Source organism: Callorhinchus milii, unplaced genomic scaffold (genome assembly GCF_018977255.1).
Source record: "Callorhinchus milii isolate IMCB2004 unplaced genomic scaffold, IMCB_Cmil_1.0 Scaffold13, whole genome shotgun sequence".
Lineage (NCBI taxonomy): Eukaryota > Metazoa > Chordata > Chondrichthyes > Chimaeriformes > Callorhinchidae > Callorhinchus > Callorhinchus milii.
This window is the reverse complement of record NW_024704754.1, coordinates 9918838-9938374: the sequence shown is the minus strand read 5'-3', so window position 1 is coordinate 9938374 and position 19537 is coordinate 9918838. Positions and strand designations below refer to the sequence as shown.

General features: G+C 43.6%; 1 protein-coding gene across 1 annotated transcript in view; it reads left to right on the top strand.

The window, feature by feature from the left end:
- The window catches only part of n4bp3 (NEDD4 binding protein 3), a 28999-nt gene extending 15249 nt beyond the window's left edge, over positions 1 to 13750 (top strand). The window contains exons 2-5 of the mRNA XM_007909879.2: positions 2556 to 2638; positions 6564 to 7022; positions 9697 to 10524; positions 12708 to 13750. Of these exons, the coding sequence (XP_007908070.1) occupies positions 6603 to 7022; positions 9697 to 10524; positions 12708 to 13346 (1887 nt within the window). The 5' untranslated portion in view covers positions 2556 to 2638; positions 6564 to 6602 and the 3' untranslated portion in view covers positions 13347 to 13750. The remainder of the gene's footprint in view (positions 1 to 2555; positions 2639 to 6563; positions 7023 to 9696; positions 10525 to 12707) is intronic.
- Positions 13751 to 19537: the final 5787 nt, after the last annotated feature.

Genomic DNA, 19537 nt, shown 5'->3' with positions numbered 1-19537 from the left:
GGTCAACCAGTTGCTCTCCTCAGGTTCTGTTCCTCTCCCTCTTAAAACAGCTGTCATCACTCTCCACCTCAAAAAAAAATCTTGACCCCTCCAACCTTACAAATTACCATCCCATTTCCAACCTGTCCTTCCTTGCCAAAGCTCTGGAACTTGTTGTCACTAACCAGTTTTGCTCTCACCTCTCTCTTCTCGAGCCCCTCCAGTTTGGTATCTGTCCTGCCTATAGCATAGAGATGGTGCTTGTCAAGGTCACAAACAACGTCCTCTCTCTCTCTGACCTGGGCTCCCTCTGCCTCCTCGTCATCCTGGACCGCTCCACCGTGTTCGACACAGTCGACCATGCCATCCTCATTCACCGCCTCTCCTCCCTCATTCACCTCAGTGGGACCACACTAGCCTGGTTCAAGTCCTACCTAGCAAACTGCCATCACTTTGTCTCTTCAAATTGTTTCTCCTCCCGCCCCACTCTGTCACCCATGGCTTCATCCTTGCCCCCTTCCTCTTCCTCATCTATATGCTCCTTCTTGGCGATATCATCTGCAGACATGGGGTATACTTCCACATGTATGCGGATGACAACAAATCTACTTCTCCAGGTCCACCAATGTTCTGTCAGCTTGTCTAGCAGACATCAGAGCCTGGCTGAGCGCAAACTTCTTACAACTAAATGTTGACAAGATGGAAGCCATACTCATTGACTCCTGTCAACATCTTCTGTCCTGCAGCTCTGACCTCCTCACCCTCCCTAGCCTATCCCTCAGACTCACCGAACCAGTGCACAACCTAGGTGTCACATTCGACCCACAGCCGTCCTTCCTCACAGTGGTCAATAAGATGGTACAATCTTAAAGGGTGTGAAGGAACAGAGAGACCTGGGGATTCATATAAGTAAATCTTTGAAGGTGGCAGGACAGGTAGATAAATCAGTTAAAAAAGCATATGGGATGCACGACTTTATAAATAGGGGCATAGAATACAAAAGTCAGGAAATTATGATGAACCTTTAGAAAACACTGGTTAGGCCTCAGCTAGAGTACTGTCTTCAGTTCTGAGCACAACACTTTAGAAAGGATATCAAGGCATTGGAGAGGGTGCAAAGGAGGTTTATTTTTCCCCCCTGCTCGGGTCATGACCCAACTGTGCAGCGCCTTGGGACGTCCTCCTGACGTGAAAGGCACTTTATAAATGGAATCTTGTTGTTGTTGTTTACCACGAATGAGGGATTTCAGTTATGAGGAGAGGTGAGAGAAGCTCGGATTATTCTCCTTGGAGTGGAGAAGATTAAGAGGAGCCTTCATACAAGTTTTCAAAATTATGAGGCGATTCGATAGGGTGAACAAAGAGAAATTATTTCCACTGGTGGGTGGGTCAGTAACCCGAGGACACCGATTTAAAATAGTTGTTAAAAGAAACAGAGGGGAGGTGAGGAGAAATATTTTCACACAGCGAGTTGTTCTGATCTGGAATGCATTGCCTGAAAGGGTGGTGAAAGCCAATTCGATAACAACTTTTAAGAGAGAAGTAGATGGGTATTTGGGTAGGACAGGATTGCAGGGCTATGGAGAGAATGCGGGCCAGTGGGATTGAGTTCGATTGCTCTTTTCAAAGAGCCAGCACAGACACGATGAGCCGAATGGCCTCCCTCTGCTGTATAATTCTATGATTCTACATCTGATCCCTGACCAGGACCACCTTCCTCCACCTCCGCCACATTGCCTGCCTCCGACGGTACCTTACCTCAGACGCAGTTGAAACACTTGTCCATGCGTTCATCACCTCCCGACTCTACTTCTCAAATGCCGTCTTTGCTGGTCTCCTCACCTCCACCATGCACAGGATCCAGCTGATTCAAAACTCTGCTGCCCACATACTCACCTGAAATAAACTCAGTATCCCCATCACACCAGTTCTAGCCAGGCTCCACTGGCTCCCTATCACCCAACGGATCGATTTCAAGACACCCATACTTGTTTTCAAATCCCTTCATGCAGTGGCACCTCCCTACCTCTCTGACCTGCTCACCTCCAACCCACTACCCGCTGCCTCTGCTCGACTGGCTCTTTCCTTCTGCATGTCCCCTCGTGTCCATCGGTGGCTGCGCTTTCAGCCGTTATGCCCTGAAACTCTCGAACACTCTTCCTGTATCCCTCCGTCTTGCCCCTTCCATCCCCATCTTTGGGTTGCGTCTGAAGACTTTCCTCTTCGACCATGCATATGGTCACCTCTCCCTCCCCCTGGCCTGACCTCATGCTCCACCGCAGTGAAGGGTTCTGGGATATTACCCTTCATGAGGGGTACTATATCAATGCAATTTTTTGTTGTTGGTTCCACGCCTGGTAGCTTTGTGTGTATAAATTTTTGTTGCAGGGTTATTTGATTCTGTGATCACTTCATGCTCTGAGGAATTTGTGCAGCCTCCAAACCTGCCCATGGCCAACACCACTTGCCTAATGTTACTTGTGAGCTAAATGTGGAAATGTGGTCAGGTTATTATCAGGTGATTATAGGATTAGACTTGAAAGTAGCTGCTCTTAACAGTGATATTCACCTTCCAGCTCAGTGTCTTACGATCCTCTGCTTCAGCGGGCAAATGATTTCACTCTTGGGAGAAAAGTGTGGCTGAGAACCTGTGCATGGGGTAAGTACATGGATCTGTCTGAAATGTGACTCTCTTTAATGATTTGTGCATCAAGAAATAAGTCTGCGAATGTTGCCTTTGGGGTAGCAATAGGTACTAAAGGTTGAGATGAAAGTTCGCCTACAAAATGCACTGTTACCTAAATCCTGTGAAGTACTTTGAGCTATTTTCTCAATGTGAAAGGCCCTATATCAAAAACAAGGATTATTATAATAGACAAAAGCATTGCCTAAATTTCCAGTATTTCTTAAACAGGTATTTTGAATATATTGAATATCTGAAACATCAAATGTGCTGGTGATCTCTATTAAGAAATATCACATATTAGACCCAACTCTGCGACTGGTTTATCTGCTTTCATAACAAGTAGAATGGACTTGGTACAGGACCAAGCTGTTATACTTTGTGAATATTGTTACTGGTGGAAAAGGTTGTTCCTGTGAATGTCTTGGCCTTGGTGGAAGTTCAGCTTCCTACTTCTCCTTGGTTTTGTGTGTACTTTTCTTATGTTTTTCTATCCCCCCTCAAAAAAAAAGCAGCTTCCAGCAATATAGTCACCATTGTAGATGCACTGTGACTTTTTGTCATTCAGAGTGCAAGGGGTGATTCCTGGCTTGGGTACTACGATGTAAATTGAATGGATTTCATCATGCCAAGAGCCCAAGATATCATAATGCCGCAACTAAGTTGAAGTGACTAGAGTTGTAAATGCAGCGTGGCTGAACCGAGATATTTGGATGCTCAGATCAGGTGAGATTGTAGAAGGTAGGATTGCCAAGTGACTAGATTCTCTTGCACACAAGTCACTCTTGGTACTGCTCATCTCTCACAATATATGCCCATACATTGCTTCCTATGAGTCTGTGTGTATTCCACTTGGTTTGTAATGGAGTTTGCATTGCAAGAGAGGCTGAAACTAGGTATTCAGGTCCTCTGTGAACCTTACAGCAAGTACAGATTAAGGCCTATCCTGACTGGTTTAAATGCTAATCTGGTACAAACTGATTAGTTTAACACTTAATTCACATTACAGCACTCCACTTAAATGCAAAATTTTACTTTCCAAACTCTTTGGAAAAAACATTAGTGTTTTTTAAAAATTACGTGTTCCTTCATGCCTCCCCTCATGGCCTGTCGGGTGATGACATTGTGTGGTGCAGCACTAATGCCTGGGTTTGGACCATTCTCTGCTGCATTGAGAACAGCATTCGAGTTGAGTTGTTGACATTTGAGTTACTTCTTGCCCTAGCTTTTCCCTTTAAAAGTCCTGAGCAGTTTTTGTGTCTGCACATATGTAAAATGAGTGATATTATTACTTTCCATGCACAATAATTATTGCACATTGTGCGTGTGCACAGTAACATGTTTTCCTGATTGACTTCTGCACAACCAAGTGAAGACCAAGAACAGTGCCTGAACATGAGGGAGGCTTTCCTCCCAGACAGTTCTTCTGTGGCCTGTCCCAGCACTCCTGGGTGACATTCCAGCTTTAAATCGCCATCTGTGTAAGGAAATACTTCCTGGTCTCTGTCCTCAGCTTGCCCTCCACAACCCCGAGCCTTTGTCCTCTCATTTGGATGAGTTAATTGAGTCTGGCAGTGATGGTGGAGCTGAGCTATCATCAGTAGTGATTGCATCAGTAACCCAAGGCTGCTTCAGAGGAGTTTTGTCATTTTGACTGTGTTAATGTTAATTCCACTCCCTCAGTCTGTCAGGGAAACTAATTTCTCCCCACTGGTCCTCCTCATTATCACTTGGAGTTTCAACAAATATTCAGAGCAAAGTAGAAATCATTAATGATCCTTTAACACTGTGTTTAGTGGTGAAGCCTATGTGGTATACTGTTGTTTAGTTCTACAGTGTGAGTTTGAGGTAATAGATGAAGGTTATAGTTCATAAATTGTGCATTTTGTGGGAGAAACGCAGCAGCCAGTTTGCACGCAGTAATGGAGTGAGTGACCAATTTTATTTTGGGGGATGTTGGCCAGAACCTTGGGAGAGAGAAACTCTCTTCCCTTTTCGAACATCTGAACAGGCAGATGGGACCTCATCCGAAGGACGGCACTTCCAACAATGCAACACAATCCCAGCACTGCATTGGAGTGTCAGCCAATGCAGGGCTAGGGGTGTGTTGCATTGCGATTCCAAGTCTTGATGTGGGGCTTGAACCCACAACCTTCTACCATTGCACCAGGATGGTTAACATGGGAAGCGATTGCCCTAGGATAGTAACTATGGTGCTGACTTTGGAGGAATTATACAATTTAGTGTAAATTACCAAATTCTGACGTTTGGGGGTGACGTTGGCACAAATTGAATCCTCAGGTTGTGGTGCACAGGGCACTCTTGCCAAGTTCATATTTCTCTCCTTGTACAGTAATTCTGTTAAAGGGGTATTTGAAAAGTTGAAGGAGTTTAATGCTCTGCATCTTTTTAGGTAATGTGAATGTTTTATTCAAATTTCTTCTCATTATATTAAAAAAATCAGGTTACTTTAAGTCCTGTTTGAATGTATGTAGAATGACATAGAACGATACAGCACAGAAACAAACCATTTGGCCCAACTAATCCGTACGTGTTTATACGCCACATGAGCATCCACCCCTGCTATTCACTTCTCACTTATCCTTTTATTTCAGTATTTCAAAAAAAGTAAGGGTAAGCATAAGTAAGGATAGTTTTGTTACAATTCCCCATTTATTATAGCTTACAGCAAGATACCTTAAAACAATGATTTCTTATTGAATAGATTATTTATGTCCATTTGTTAGATCACCCAATTTTGGAAGGCAAGATAGTTGTTTACAGTAGAAGATCTCATCACAGAGTGAGATGGCTTTGAATTCATTGAGCAGTTATCTAAATGCGTAATGCAATATGAGGAAAAATTTATAAAGCTCTAGTATGTAGGCAGCTTAGCTTTTAGTTTGACCTTTCATTACATCGAGGCTTGACTATGCAAAGCTCATTGCTTGTCGGCCTCCCCAACTCCTCCCCCCCATAGGATGCAGATCATTCAGAACTCTGCAGCCGTGTCCTCTCCTGCACTAGGCTCCATGACCCTATCACCCCCATCCTCGCCCGACTCCACTGACTTCCCATCACAGAAGATACAGTTCAAGATCCTGCTCCTCACCTTCAAAGCCCTCCATGGTCTTGCTCCCCACTATCTCTGCGACCTCTTAACCCCCTACCACCCTGCTCGCTCCCTCCGCTCAGAGGGCTCAGGTTTGCTTCACGTTCCCCGCCTCGCTTGCCCCACTATTGGCAGGCAGGCTTACAGCCACTCTGCCGCCACCCTCTGGAACTCAATCACGCAGTCCCTCCACCTCGCCCCCTCCCTTGCCTCCTTCAAGACCCATCTCAAGACCCTCCTCTTTGACGGTGCTTTCAATCTCGCTACTTCCCCCGCTGCCCTCCACCCTCCCCGACCCCGACCCCCAGCTTGGGTCCAAAACTCTGTCTGTCCAGCACCTTGGAATGTCCTCCGACGTGACAGCCACTATTCAAATATAATTTTGTTGTTATTGTTGACCTTCCATCAAGCTGAGATTTTGCTAGATTGGGATTTAGATCTTGATTAATCATTTATACACATGCTTGGCTTAGTTGATGACGCATTGGCCTCTGGTTCAGAAGGTTGTGGAATCAAGCCACAAGATGGGACCAGAGCTCACAGTCCAGGTTGACATTCGAGTGTAGTACTGGGGAAGCACATTGCTATATTTTGTCCATAGCAGGGGCTCACAAACAGCCATGAAGTAAATAACCAATCTGTCTGGACAAAATAGCTGCTGTGCTTGCCTATAAAAAATAGTCAAGTAAGTTCAGTAAAAACCTGTGAAATGCTCTGGGATATTTTAACATTTTTAAAAAAAAAGCAATTTCTTTAATGTTAATTTTTTGTTTTCTTCCCTCTCTACAGTATTACAATCAAGCACTTTCTCTGTCATCCTGAGGTTCCATGGCTACAATCCAGACCCTGACTCTAGCCAGTGATTCCACCACCAGTCATTGCAGAGACGTTTATCCTCTCTCCCCTGCTGACGAAAAGTACATTATGGGAAGCGTGGGCAGCCTCGTGGCTGAGAAGTCTGAGCTGCCAGGTAATGGCCTGAAGAGGAATGGGAACACTTACAACCTGCGGCAGCAGGACGGGCTGTTCAAAAAAGGACTGAGCCAAAAGGAGCTGCTGAACTATCTGAACAGCACGAAGAATGGATCGAAGACTGAGAAGCGGATCGCATCCAGCAGCTCCTCCATGGACAGGGAACGCTGTCACAAGGTCCAGCAGAATGAGATTTTTGGGAGATTGTGCTATAAAGATGGGAAGAAAATCGATTTGACGAAGAACTCATTTCCTGTTGGAGGGAAATTTGAAAAGGTTTGAAGTCTGTTTCCAAAAATTATATTTTTGTTGCTTTTACTAGGTTATCAATCATGCAAAGTGTTCCATTAACTTGCGCACGAGTCTGAACTTGTGTTTGTGGGGAATAAAGGTGGGAAATTAGATGAAAAGATCTGCTGTGATCTGGCAGAACTGGCTCAGCAGGCTGAATGATTTCCTCTAGTTTCGATATTAACCAGTTTAATTAATAAGAGTCCTGTAGCTCAGTGGTTAAAGCCCTCGCCTCACAAACGAGAGACCTGGATTCGATTCCTGGCAGGTCGAAACCTTGGGCAAGTATCCTTACTCCACACTCCTGATAATAATCCCTCAAGAAAAATATAAAAATAAAATAATAATTTGGTCACTCAATCCACGACTGTTTGTGGGACACTGCTGTGCGCAATTCGCTGCCGCGTTTCGCCCACAAATATATAGTCAATTCACTTTACAGTATATTCTGTGAAGTGCTTTGAGACATCTAGAAGACGTGAAAAAGCACTATATCAAATGCAAGGATTATTATATTATAATTGGAGTTAAGGTACAGATCAGCCATGATCAAATAGAATGGAGGAACAGACCCGAGGAGCTGAATGTCCTACTCCTGTTCCTGTACAACCATTTCCATCAGGTCTCCCTGAATTGCTGCTATTTGGTGCACTGTAACCATCAGTTGAGGAAAGTTGTTTCCTAAACTTGCCTCTAGTAGTGAGTGTTCATTAAACAGGAAGCATCTTTGATACAGCACCATCGGAGAGGAATGTGCTTCATTTTAGACCACAGTTGGGCTCCTCCTTGATGTTCTCTTTGGACTTGGTATGGTGAGGGGTCATTTTCAAAGTTCTTGGTGTATTTAAATATCCATTAACTCACTTCAAGCTTCACTGCAACCGTGCAGTGTTGATGTCCAATGCAGTTTCTGAATCATATTGTGAGCTTAGGCTATTAAAACAAATGAAGAATATAAACTATTTAGCCAACATTACTGATGATCAGCAAATAAAAGTTAATTAAACCTTCAAACTCTCCTGTGTTGTAGAAATGCTGATTTTAACCTCTTTCTCTGGTGTGTCTGGGTGAGATGGAGAGATGCAATACATTTGGTGTAATTACCCTCGTACACCAAATATTGCAATAGTAGCAAAGCGAGAATGTGCTGTGTTTTTTAACAAAACTCTCTTTACAGGGTAGCTAAGATGTTGCCACACTAAAAGTGCCCAATTAACCAATTCCTGTTCAGTCAGCCCTATCTTAATGCATCCCAAAAAGATTCACTGGTATCTTCTGCCATCCATCTGTCCCAAGCCTTAGCTCTTGCCAATATGCGCCAAATACTTTCCGGAATTGGTGAGCAGGATGCATCCCTCCATGGAAAGAGTACGCATTCCATTCCAACAATCTATCCACGTGTAGGTGGAATGCATGGAATTTCTTAGTTTGGGCTGGACACGTTTAGTTTGGTGATGGTTTCTGTACGTGTCATACAGCCGGCTGACCAAAAAAAACCTTTGCGTTTATTCCATTTAAAATCAATGGAAACCAATAATTGAATTCAAATGATATTGGTTCTCCGATTGGGAAGGGCTGAGCCTTCGGGCACTGGGTGTTAGTGATGATGCTTATGTCACAGATTGTTTTGCATCAAAAATGTGTGCATTCAAATCCAGCCCAAGCTGCTGAGATGAAAGTTTGTTGTCTGCATGTCCCACGTGAAGTAAGTTTGGGGAGGCATTCTGTAAGGTAAGCAGAAAATTGCAATCTTTGTCATGTGGCACTTTCAAGTTGAAGCCACAGGGTGCTGGCCTGGGAAATTTAAATATCACACCCTTTTGATTGCAGGAATTTGTTGTTGGGTGTTGTGAAATATCTTGTATGTAAAACTGATTAATCTCACTGGGTGACATTCAGGTCAAGTACTTCTGGATTGTACTAAATTGTGTGCGGAACTCAGGATGTTCCTTTTCTCATTTGGGTCTTTCAATATTTACTGCCACTCATTGAAAATTTCTATCTTGTGTTTTCTTTGTAAAGGTTATGCAGTGGGTGAGCTGTTCATGCTATTCCTTTCAGCTCAGGGGATTGGGTTTGACTCAGGTCAATTTTCAGTCTCTCTCTTTCTCTCTCTCTCTCTCGCTAGTTAGGAGTCCTGTGTAAAACTAGGGTCTGGGGTTATCTGGTATTTCTGGGTGAGTAGAGCTCCACAGCACAAAGCTGTCCATAATTTGCCACGATATTGGGACCTGGACCAACAAGGATGATCAGTGTGAATATTGCACTACTGGAGGTATTGTACTAGATTGTTCTTCTGGGGATGTGTTTTAAGGCAATACAGAAGAAGTTGATGTTGCAGCTAACTAGGGAGTTCTGAATGAGTCAGTGGAGATAGAGTTAAGAGAGAAGAGAATATACTCGGCATCTCACATCCTCATTCGACATAAAATTTTACACTTGTTTTGCATTAATAGTAATAACAATCCTTGTATTTTATGCAGCGTCTTATCACATTGAGCCATCTCAAAGCCCTTCACAGGTTTAAAGTGGATTGACTGTATTTTGTGAGCGAAACACATTGTAATTCTAATGAACTAGAATGCTAATTGGAACAGTCTCTCTATAAATCATTTGCTTCCCTGACTTGGTTCTTTTCTCTCCTGCCTTCCTTGTGTAGTCCCGTTTCCGACCATCTGCCTTTAAGCCTGTCGTCCCAAAAAACTTCAGTTCGATGCAGAACCTGTATCCGCCCCAGAGTAAGGAACTGTCTGACAGCACAGCCAGTCTCGATGTCTTCAGTAAGACTGAGCTTTCGCCACTGAGGAATAGGAGTGAAAAGAAGGATTACTTCAGGACTGTGAGTCAAGAGGAAGACATGTCTGACTCCGGGCGGAACTCCATGACCAGCCTTCCTCCCTGTGGAACAGGCGTCAAACATCACGTAGGCCAGATAAGTGCCTCTATGAGCCAAATCAACCACGTCGGATCAAATTGCGTTGACGGGGGCTCACTGAGATCCAAGGATGCGTCCAACTGTGACAGTGGACGCTTTTCCTGCAAGAGTATGGCTGTGCTAAACAGGCTGAACCCTCTGGGTAACATGCCCCCATCTTGTGAGCTCTCGCTGTCAATGGAGGACTTTATGCAGGAGCTGGAGGACCGGCTCCATGAGAAAGAACTGGAGCTGAAGCAGATGAGAAAGAATCTAAACGAGAGTGAGGACGCCATTGCCCAGGTGTTTGAGGATAAGCAGAGGCTGTGGGAGAAGGAAATGGAGGAGTTGAAGCGAGTGTATGCCACAAAACTCCAGCAAGTGACCCAGCAGGCCCAGCATACCCAACGGACCCTCCAACTCCAAGTCTTCAAGGTCCAGCAGGAGAAGGAGAAGCTCCAGGAGGATTTTGACAAACTCCTGGGGGAATGCGAGGGGCTGAAAACCCACTGTACGTCTTACAAGCAGGAACAAGACGACTTGAACCCAAGGCTAGAGGAAACCAGATGGGAGGTAGGTTTACTGTTAACGAAACTGATTAAGCACTCGGACTCGGTATAAATGTCAACAAAAGATGTCCAAAGGTATGCTACTTATAATCCTTTGCAGCTCAGAATTCAATGGTTTTAAATGCAAATGTATTAAATTTCAAGTTTCTTTAACCTTGCTGGTAAAGAAGCGATGGAGCGGGTTGTGTAGAGTTTGACAAAAAAGCAGATGAAGAAACTGTGGAACTTGTTCAGGTTCTTGGATCTCAAAGGCAAAGGGAGAGAATCCTAGTGCCTGGGTCCTGAAAGCTTCAATCTTAAAATGTAATACAGTAAACCTCAAGTCGTATCAGTTGGAATCATACATTTAATATGACTTATGCAAAGTATGAGTTATGTCAAACTTGCATAGAATATAAACTCTTGAATGGAATTTGGGTGATTATGACTTGGGCGATTATACAATTTATACAGATCAGACATACGTGAGATTTGCTGTATTATAGAAACAGGAGTAGGCCATTCAGCCCCTTGAGCCTTGCCCTGTTATTTGTTCTTAACCTTTTGATATGTATATTTGTACCTATATTGTTAGCCTGTGTTAGGCTTGATGTTTGTGCTATTGGAAAGCTTGCGCATGCGCAGTTACCCAGCGATGGCATATAGCTTTAAGAGCAATTTAAATAGCCAGTATTTTTAATTGAAGGAAAATACCTTGTTGGCAACATCAAGGGTAGATTTCTCAACAATTTGGCAGTAAAAGAGAATCAGGAGGATCCAGTGGGTGGAGCTATAGCGATAGATTGTAAATTTGGCAGGGGAAAAGTATCAGTAGATACTTTCTGAAGAGGGTGGGCTTAATCTCTTAAAAGGAGCGAACCCAAATGCTTCCTGGTCGCTATTCACCTTGTTTTGTCATCAAAGAAGTACATACCTGATTTGAGGAGGAGTCTCTGGGTCAAGATTGTTTTTTTCTGTTGTTTACTAATGTTAGACAAGGCTGTATAGACTGTTAGACAAGGCTGTTAGACTAGCTGTATAGTTTTGGTGTGTTAGGATTTACTAATGAACGTTGTGACCATTTTCATATTTAACGGGCAGATAAGTAAGGCATAGGGTTGTGTCTGAAATGCCAATAAAATACCATTGAGCTTTCTTAATCATACTTCTTGAGTCTCTGTATAAATCAGGAGGGAGGGAGATACATACACAGGTTGAGCCTATGTCACAGTCTGTTAGTGCAAAGACTCTGCTGGAAACTTCTCCTTGCTATAATTATAAAGCACTGGCAATACCTATCGTCGTGTTGACTCGCATTAGTGAAGTTACATCTTAGAATAGGGAACTTGCACTCATAGAGAAGGATTGAACACAGAGGCCACCTAGTTCACTACGTGGGAAAACTTTGCGGGTTTACATTAGGGTGAGAACCGTTGCATGCCAATTCTACAAGATCATGGCTGATCTGTACTTCAAGTCCAATTACCCGCCCTTGCCCCGTATCCCTTAATACTCTAACCTAACAAATATCTATCCACCTCTGTCTTAAATGTGAATGGATCCAGCATCCACAGCCTTTGTGGGAGACAGTTCCAGATTTCCACTACTCTTTAGGTGAAAAACTGCCTCCTGATTTCACTCCTAAATGGTCTAGCTCTAATTTTAAGATTATACCCCCTTGTTCTGGATTCCCCACCAGAATTGTGAAAAAATGATTGAATTCGGCCTATTTGGAAGCCAGTTTTCCACAATTCTTAAAATGAAGTCTTCAATAATATTTAAGGTTGAATTTTCCAAAATTCTGCACGACCGTAGAGTGTAAACTGTGGACCTCTGGTCAATTGATTCTATATCCCTTGGATCAGAATTACTTCCGTTCTTTATTTCAGAGTATCCAACAGTACACATGATTAGTGACATTGTGTGTTTGATCCTGCTCAGAGTTTAAGGTGAGCATCTATATGCACTTTGCCCTTTCTTAAAAAAAATGTGATCATTCAGTCCATAACTGCTTGTGAATAACGACCCTGGTGTGCGCAATTGGCTGCTGCATTTCGCCAACAAACACAGTTTACAGTATATTCTGTGAAGCATTTTGAGACGTCTCAATGACGTGATAAGACACTATATTGAATGTAAGGATTATTATTATCTTACATTGTACATTGTATGCTGTTGCACTTTCCTTGAAATTTTCTCTTGTTCCAGGTTTGTCAGAAGGTAGGCGAGATTGCCCTCTTGAAACAGCAGCTCCGAGATTCTCAGGCCGAAGTGGCGCAGAAACTGAGCGAGATCTTCAACCTCAAAACCCAGTTCCGAGAAGTCCGGCTGGAGCTGAGTGCCAAAGACGAGCACATCTCACTGCTGAAGGGTGCCGTACAGTCGCGCTCGGTGGTGTTGGCCAGGAGAACCAGCAACCTGCACCAACAAGAGGAAGCCATCCTAATCCAAGAAACTGCTCTGAGGAAAGACGGTACGCCTGAAACCATGAGAGTTTTCCTTTGTGGTGAAACGGATGATCTGAAGTTTAGAGGCCTTCAGGAAGAGAACACTCAAAACCTCGTCCTTCAGGTGGAACAACTCAAAGCAGAACTTTTGCTGGAGCGAAGGCAGTGTGAAGCCCAGGCTACCAGTTTCCAGATGGAGAGGAGCACCTGGCAGGAGGAGAAGGAGAAAGTTATCAAGTATCAGAAACAGCTGCAGTCCAGCTATTTGGAGATGTACCAAAGGAACCAAATCCTCGAGCAAGAGATTCAGGAGATTGCAGCTAAACTGGAACTGACAAACATGGTGGATGTCAAACAGAATCTGCCCTGGATTGAGAGAATCGAATCCTCTGAGATCTGATGGCTGTGAAAAGAGATGGAACGAGAATTTGTGGGGTCCATTCAGGAGATAGAAGTTTGAAACAAATCAATCTTCAAAGTGCTGGATTTCTCTTGGTGACTAACTTAACACAGGATAATGATAAACCTGGGAAGTGATAACCTTGAGTACAATTTGCTAGAGGTTTGGGGAATAGAAATGAAAGGGAACCTTCAACTCTCCGTTCCATTTGATATGGATATTTGCCTGGGTGAGAGGTTGCCACACATGACTGAACCTGTGACCATGGCTTACAGTATAAGCCAAAGTTGAACTTTAATCCGTAAATTTAGCTTGTGAAATGATCCTGAGTGAGCTATTTTTATATTTTGCCAATACTCTGGATAATTAGTGCATAAGAACATAAGAACATAAGAATTAGGAGCAGGAGTAGGTCATTCGGCCCTTCGTGCCTGCTCCGCCATTCAATAAGATCATGGCTGATCTTCTGACCTAACTCTGATTACCTGCCCTATCCCCATATCCCCTAATCTCTCTATTTTTCAAGAATCTTATCAGTCTCAGCCTTGAAAATGTTCAAGGACTGAGCATCTACAGCCTTCTGGTGTAGTGAATTCCATAAGTTCACTACCCTCTGAGTGAAGAAATGTTTCCTCAACTCTGTTCTAAAAGGCTGACCATTAATGTTAAGACTGTGACCCCTGGTTATAGATTCTCCTACCAGGGGAAACAGTCCCTCTGTGTCTACTTTATCAGCCCTTTAAGAATCTTATATGTTTCAATAAGATCTCCCCTAATTCTTCTGTACTCTAGAGAATACAGCCCCAGTTTATTCAGCCTATCCTCATAGGTCAGTCCCCTCATCCCAGGAACTAACCTCATGAATCTACGCTGCACCCCCTCAAGGTCAAGTATGTCCTTTTTTAAATAAGGAGACCAAAACTGCACACAATACTCCAGGTGCGATCTCACCAAAGCCCTATACATTTTCTATCTGTAATAACATTGTGAGTCAAAAATATCTGAGCAAAACATTTGAAATCTCATAGCATAACAAAGTGAGTGCCCATGTTCAGTGGGCAAGGTGTTGATTTTTAATGTTAAAAATAAATATTGAATAACCGTGTAAGACAATGAAGAGGACACAAGATTTATTTTAGATTTGAAATTTTTTTTTCATTCCCTGAAATGTGGCTGCTTTTTTTTTCAGCTTTTGCTTAACTGTGCTACCTAATTGTTGACCTGCAAGCCCAAAACATACAATTTTGTGTAAAGTAGTCCAATTCTTCCTGAAAAGAGCTAGTCTGCCTGGGTCACTTTTTGTCGGAATTCTGAGTAGTGACCTGGTCTAATGCTATGTTCTCAGGTGCAACATAACGATTTTCAATTTTAATCTTTCTCTCTTTTTTCTTCCTCTCTCACATATCCCAAGCATATAGAGCTTGTGGGGTCCATTCAGGAGAGAGAAGCTAGTTAACGCACTCGCTTTGCAAGCAAGAGGATTCTCGAGCAGAGCAAAACCTTAACCGACGATTGGGTAACCAAAACTTGCCTGTTTGTGGGATACACCTGTATACAATTGACTGCTGAGTTTTGCCCACAAAATACACAGTCAATCCACTTTACAATATATTCTGTGAAGTTCTTTGAGACTTCTCAATGACGTGATAAGGCGCTATATCAAATGCAAGGATTATTATATAGAGCAATTGGCCTGCTATCCAGGTTAAAGGTTGGGGGGAGGTTAGAGAGACACAGACAGAGAGCTGACAATTTACCTCCAGGGTGTTCACTAGAGAAGTTGAGCTCTGCTGATCCAGTTATATGATCATCCTTGGGTTGTGTGGTCACTCGACATGTTCATTTAATAATAATAATAATCCTTGCATTTGATATAGCGCTTTTCATGTCGGGAGGACGTCCCAAAGCGCTTCACAGAACACACTGTAAAGTGAATTGATTGTATATTTGTGGGCGAACGCGGCAGCCAATTGCGCACAGCAATGTCCCACAAACTGTCATATGGATTGAAAATGATCAATTTTATTATTGTTTTGTTTTTTTGGAGGGATTATTATTAGGCTCTGTGTGGAGTAAGGAAACTTGCCCAAGGTTTCGCCCTCTGCCTGGAATTGAACTCAGGTCTCTCACTTGCAAAGCGAGTGCTCTAACCACTGAGCTACAGGACTCCACAAATTTCCTCTACGTCCTACTGAGGACATCCTTACCTTTGCCCTAAGCCTATGGGAGACAGCCCAGCACAGAGCGGTATCTAACCTAGGCAAAAGTATTTCTCTTCATCTCTGCCAATCCGTGCTATTAGCAGACTTCCTCCTACAGAAGCAAATCTGCTTCTGGACTTATTGGACTTTTTAATGAATTGTCCCCTCCTCCCTATGTGCATCCATTGAAAATAAATGAAAGTAGCTCCAATATTCCAGTATTTTTTTTAACTCAAATCAGTGCTGTGATTGAAGCATTTAATCTGTCTTTGGCTGTGCTGTCCTGCTACCACGCCCCCCCCCCCCCTCCCCCCCCACATCCAGGCTCACCCCGGAACATCAGACACTTGGGGCAAGTTAGTGGATGTTATTAGCATCCATAGAACTGCAGTAAAATCTGCATCTTCAGAAGAGGAGAGGAGAAAATTGACCAGCAGAGTAGGGAAACAGTTATGTAAGGAAGACCGATTTACATTTTTTATAGTGCCTTATGACATTTCAACATCTGAAAGCACTTGACCATAACTACTGTCAAAAGTGGTGAATCCTTTTTTTTGGATGGCAAATAATGTGACATAAAATACTGCTGCTGAGAATATAATGTCAAAGGAGTCCAGCTTCCGACTGTTTGCCCAGCAATGAGCTTCCTGGCACTGAGAGAGGGTGAACCATCTGGTGGTAGATTGCTTAAAACTGATGGGTGGGTTTATTGCAGTGTTTGGGCACAGAATTTGGAAACTTGTGAAACTGCTGGCATTGAAATTCAGACCAACCTAGGATGGACCACTGGATTCACACAACTGATCAAGGGAATTAACTCGTGACTTTTTGGGTCTTAATCCGATGGACATTTCCTGTACAGTCCAATGCTCATGTGCGCAAAGAACCAACCAACTATCGAAGCAGTAACAAAACGTGAGGCATTGATGGGAATTTCTGCCTTGTAGCCAGAATTTCCACCCGATGAAACTTACTTTTGAAGTAAAGTCAAACTATTTTTAACATTTCTGGTGACCATTTCTTCCTGGATGCCACAAGGTTTGAGTCCTCCTGCATGGGAAATCTGATAGTTTATTCACGCTGAACAACTGTACGGGTTGGGAGAGGCAGGTTAGTGGATAACAAATATAAGCACCAGATTAATGAAAACTACTAGGGCTTTCACAAGTTACTGCAGGTCAAAACAGTCCCAGCCATCCTCTCATTTCAATTCTGTTCACACCTGCTCCTGGGGAATTCCACCTACCCGCCAAAATGAACTGTGCCAAGATGCCCAATATGATGGTCGCTGTCTCCCTCCTCCGATGCTCGCTCCATCTGCTTTCCTGCTGCCTCCAGGTTAATGTGACTTGCCTTTCCTCTGCCACTTGCACACAATCCCACGCTATGCTGACAGGCCAGGCCAATTTAGGGAACTTGGTGAAATTCGTGAAACCAGTGGGTAACATCAATTGGTACATTTTGTAACAACGCTAAATCATGTACAGTCATTAACTGTTGAGAAACTTGCCTAAGACACTTCCAGACCTGATTCCAGTGAGAGCATTGGTGATAGTGGAGTTGATCCTGTTATAGTCCACAGGGAAGCCCATGTAAAACCTCTTGCATGACTTCAGTTGAAGTGTTTTACACCAAATAACTAGAACCCAACAAAAAATGGGAGCCCTTGAATTATCACAGGAATGCTTCCGGACCAGTTTATACTGACTGTCAAATGTTTCTTTTCAGGTGTAGTTTCACTGTAAGTGACTGTGCAGTGCAGCACTGAGGTGTATTGTGCTAAATATCCAATTATCTGAAATGCTAGAGTAAAGGGGGAAGGGGTTGTCCGATGGGTTACCAAAATACCTTCCTTCATCTTGTTTGAATCCAGACGAGATTCAACAGATGCAACTAAAACAGTCCTAGTCTCTATTCTCCATCAAGCTTCTATTTTCACCTCCAGGATATACTTCCCCTGGCTGCCTGTATGTGTTGGTTTCAGCACCTCTCTAAGTTCTTCAGAAGTAATTTTAAAGAATTAGATATTTGGAAAGCGATCCCATGTTTTCCTTTACCCTTATCCTTTTATCAGGTTGGGGCTGCCACACTGGCCTTGAGTAGAAAACTCAACCCCCTTCGACCTCCTGCTCAAACTGTTATTTAATGGGTCAAATGCTGTTTCAAATAAAAAAAAGAGACTCATTAAAGTTGTATCTTGTTTTTTTGAGGGGATCGTGACAGGTATCAGATGTGTATGTTTGTTAGCTTTAAAATGTGTGTTTTTTTCAGCATTTAGTTACGATGTGGGTCCTTGGAGGTGAACTTGCTCAACATCATGAGTCAGAGCGATAGACCAATTCCAGGGGGCAGGGACTCCTCCCACTAAGTTCCTGTTAAACCTGCAAACCAAAGGCCTAAAGAGTAGGGTGGTTCTGTATGAAAGTTTGCCAGACAGTGTTTCAATGTAGTTTTTAGCTGGTTAGATTCCAGCAGTACCCCAATGCGTGCTCTGGATTCCCCAAGCCTTGGCTCTTGCCAACCTGTGTCTAATGCATTCTAGAATTAGGTAAGCAGGATGCGTCCCCCTAGTAACTGGTCTGCCCTTCTGCCAATGAGACAGACAGACTGGCTGAGCTGGCATCAGCAGTATTGTGGACCCACCTGGCTCAGGAACTGGACAACCACAGAGGGCTGGCTCAATTCTGACATTCCATTACCAAACTTATACCCTGGAGCCAGTTCAGCTCCAAGAGGACCTGGCTTTACCTATTTCCTCCTACTCTTTATCTTCCCCCCCTCCCCCACCCCCGGATGATAGTCACTAGTTAGTCATTTGAAATCTAACAAGCCCTCAGGAGCAGAATGGTAGGTACTAGGAACACTCTGTGAGCTTTCTGGTGATGCTCAGCATCAGAGATGTTTCTTTGTATATTTGTATATACACCCCACGTGAAGGGAGCTGTATAAATGCAAGTTGTTGTTGATATGGCACTATGGCACCTGCTCTGAGCTTTCGGTGAGCATTACCTAACTAATCATTCAGTACACCTTTGGGATTTTGTAACACGGATTGCGCTGCCTGAATCACACATGCAAGTATCAAAAAAAGCTGAAAATGGACCGGATCCCAACAGATGTAAAGCTAACTAGGGCTGTTCTCCAATCAGAGACCACATGTGGAAGAGTTCACTACAGTTCTGATGCTAAATGCTCTCCAAGTATAGATGTGGCATAAATGATTCTATTTTTAATCAGTTATAAGGAGTACTTAAAGCACACATGAAATCTCTCAACTGCAGCATGCAGAGAAAGGAACAGTCTGAAGATGTAATCCAATGACAATGTGTGTATCAAATAGTGCCACCTGTTGGTAGAGGCATGAAGAAGCAAGGAGCTTTTAGCAGGTAAATTTATATTTTACAGCACTTATAACATTGAAATGTTTCAAGTGCTTCACAGTAATTACTGTCAGGTGTGTAGATGACAGCCATTATTGCACGCAGAAAAATCCCACAAACAACAACAACAACTATTCAAAGAGCCGGCACAAACTCGATGGGCCGAATGGCCTCTTTTTGTGCTATACGATTCTATGATTCTATGAAAAGCAAAATTACATTTGTATAGCGCCTTTCACAGCAGGAGGACATCCCAAGGTGCTGAACAGTGTACAGCATTTCAGACCCGAGCTGGGGTCAGGGGGGGAGAAGGGAGGGGAGGGGAAGGGGGGTGGCCGATGGTCAAAGAGGAGGGTCTTGAGGTGGGACTTGAAGGAGGCTAAGGAGGGGGTGAGGTGGAGTGACTGGGAGATGGAATTCCAGAGGTTGGAGGTAGAGTGGCTGAAGGCTCTCCCGCCAATGGTGGGACGTGTGGATTGGGGGACGTAGAGCAGGCCAGAGCTGGCTGAGCGGAGGGAGCTGGCGGGTTGGTAGGGGGTTAGGAGGTCACAAAGATAGGATGGGGTGAAGCCATGGAGGACTTTGTAGGTGAGGACCAGGATTTTAAACT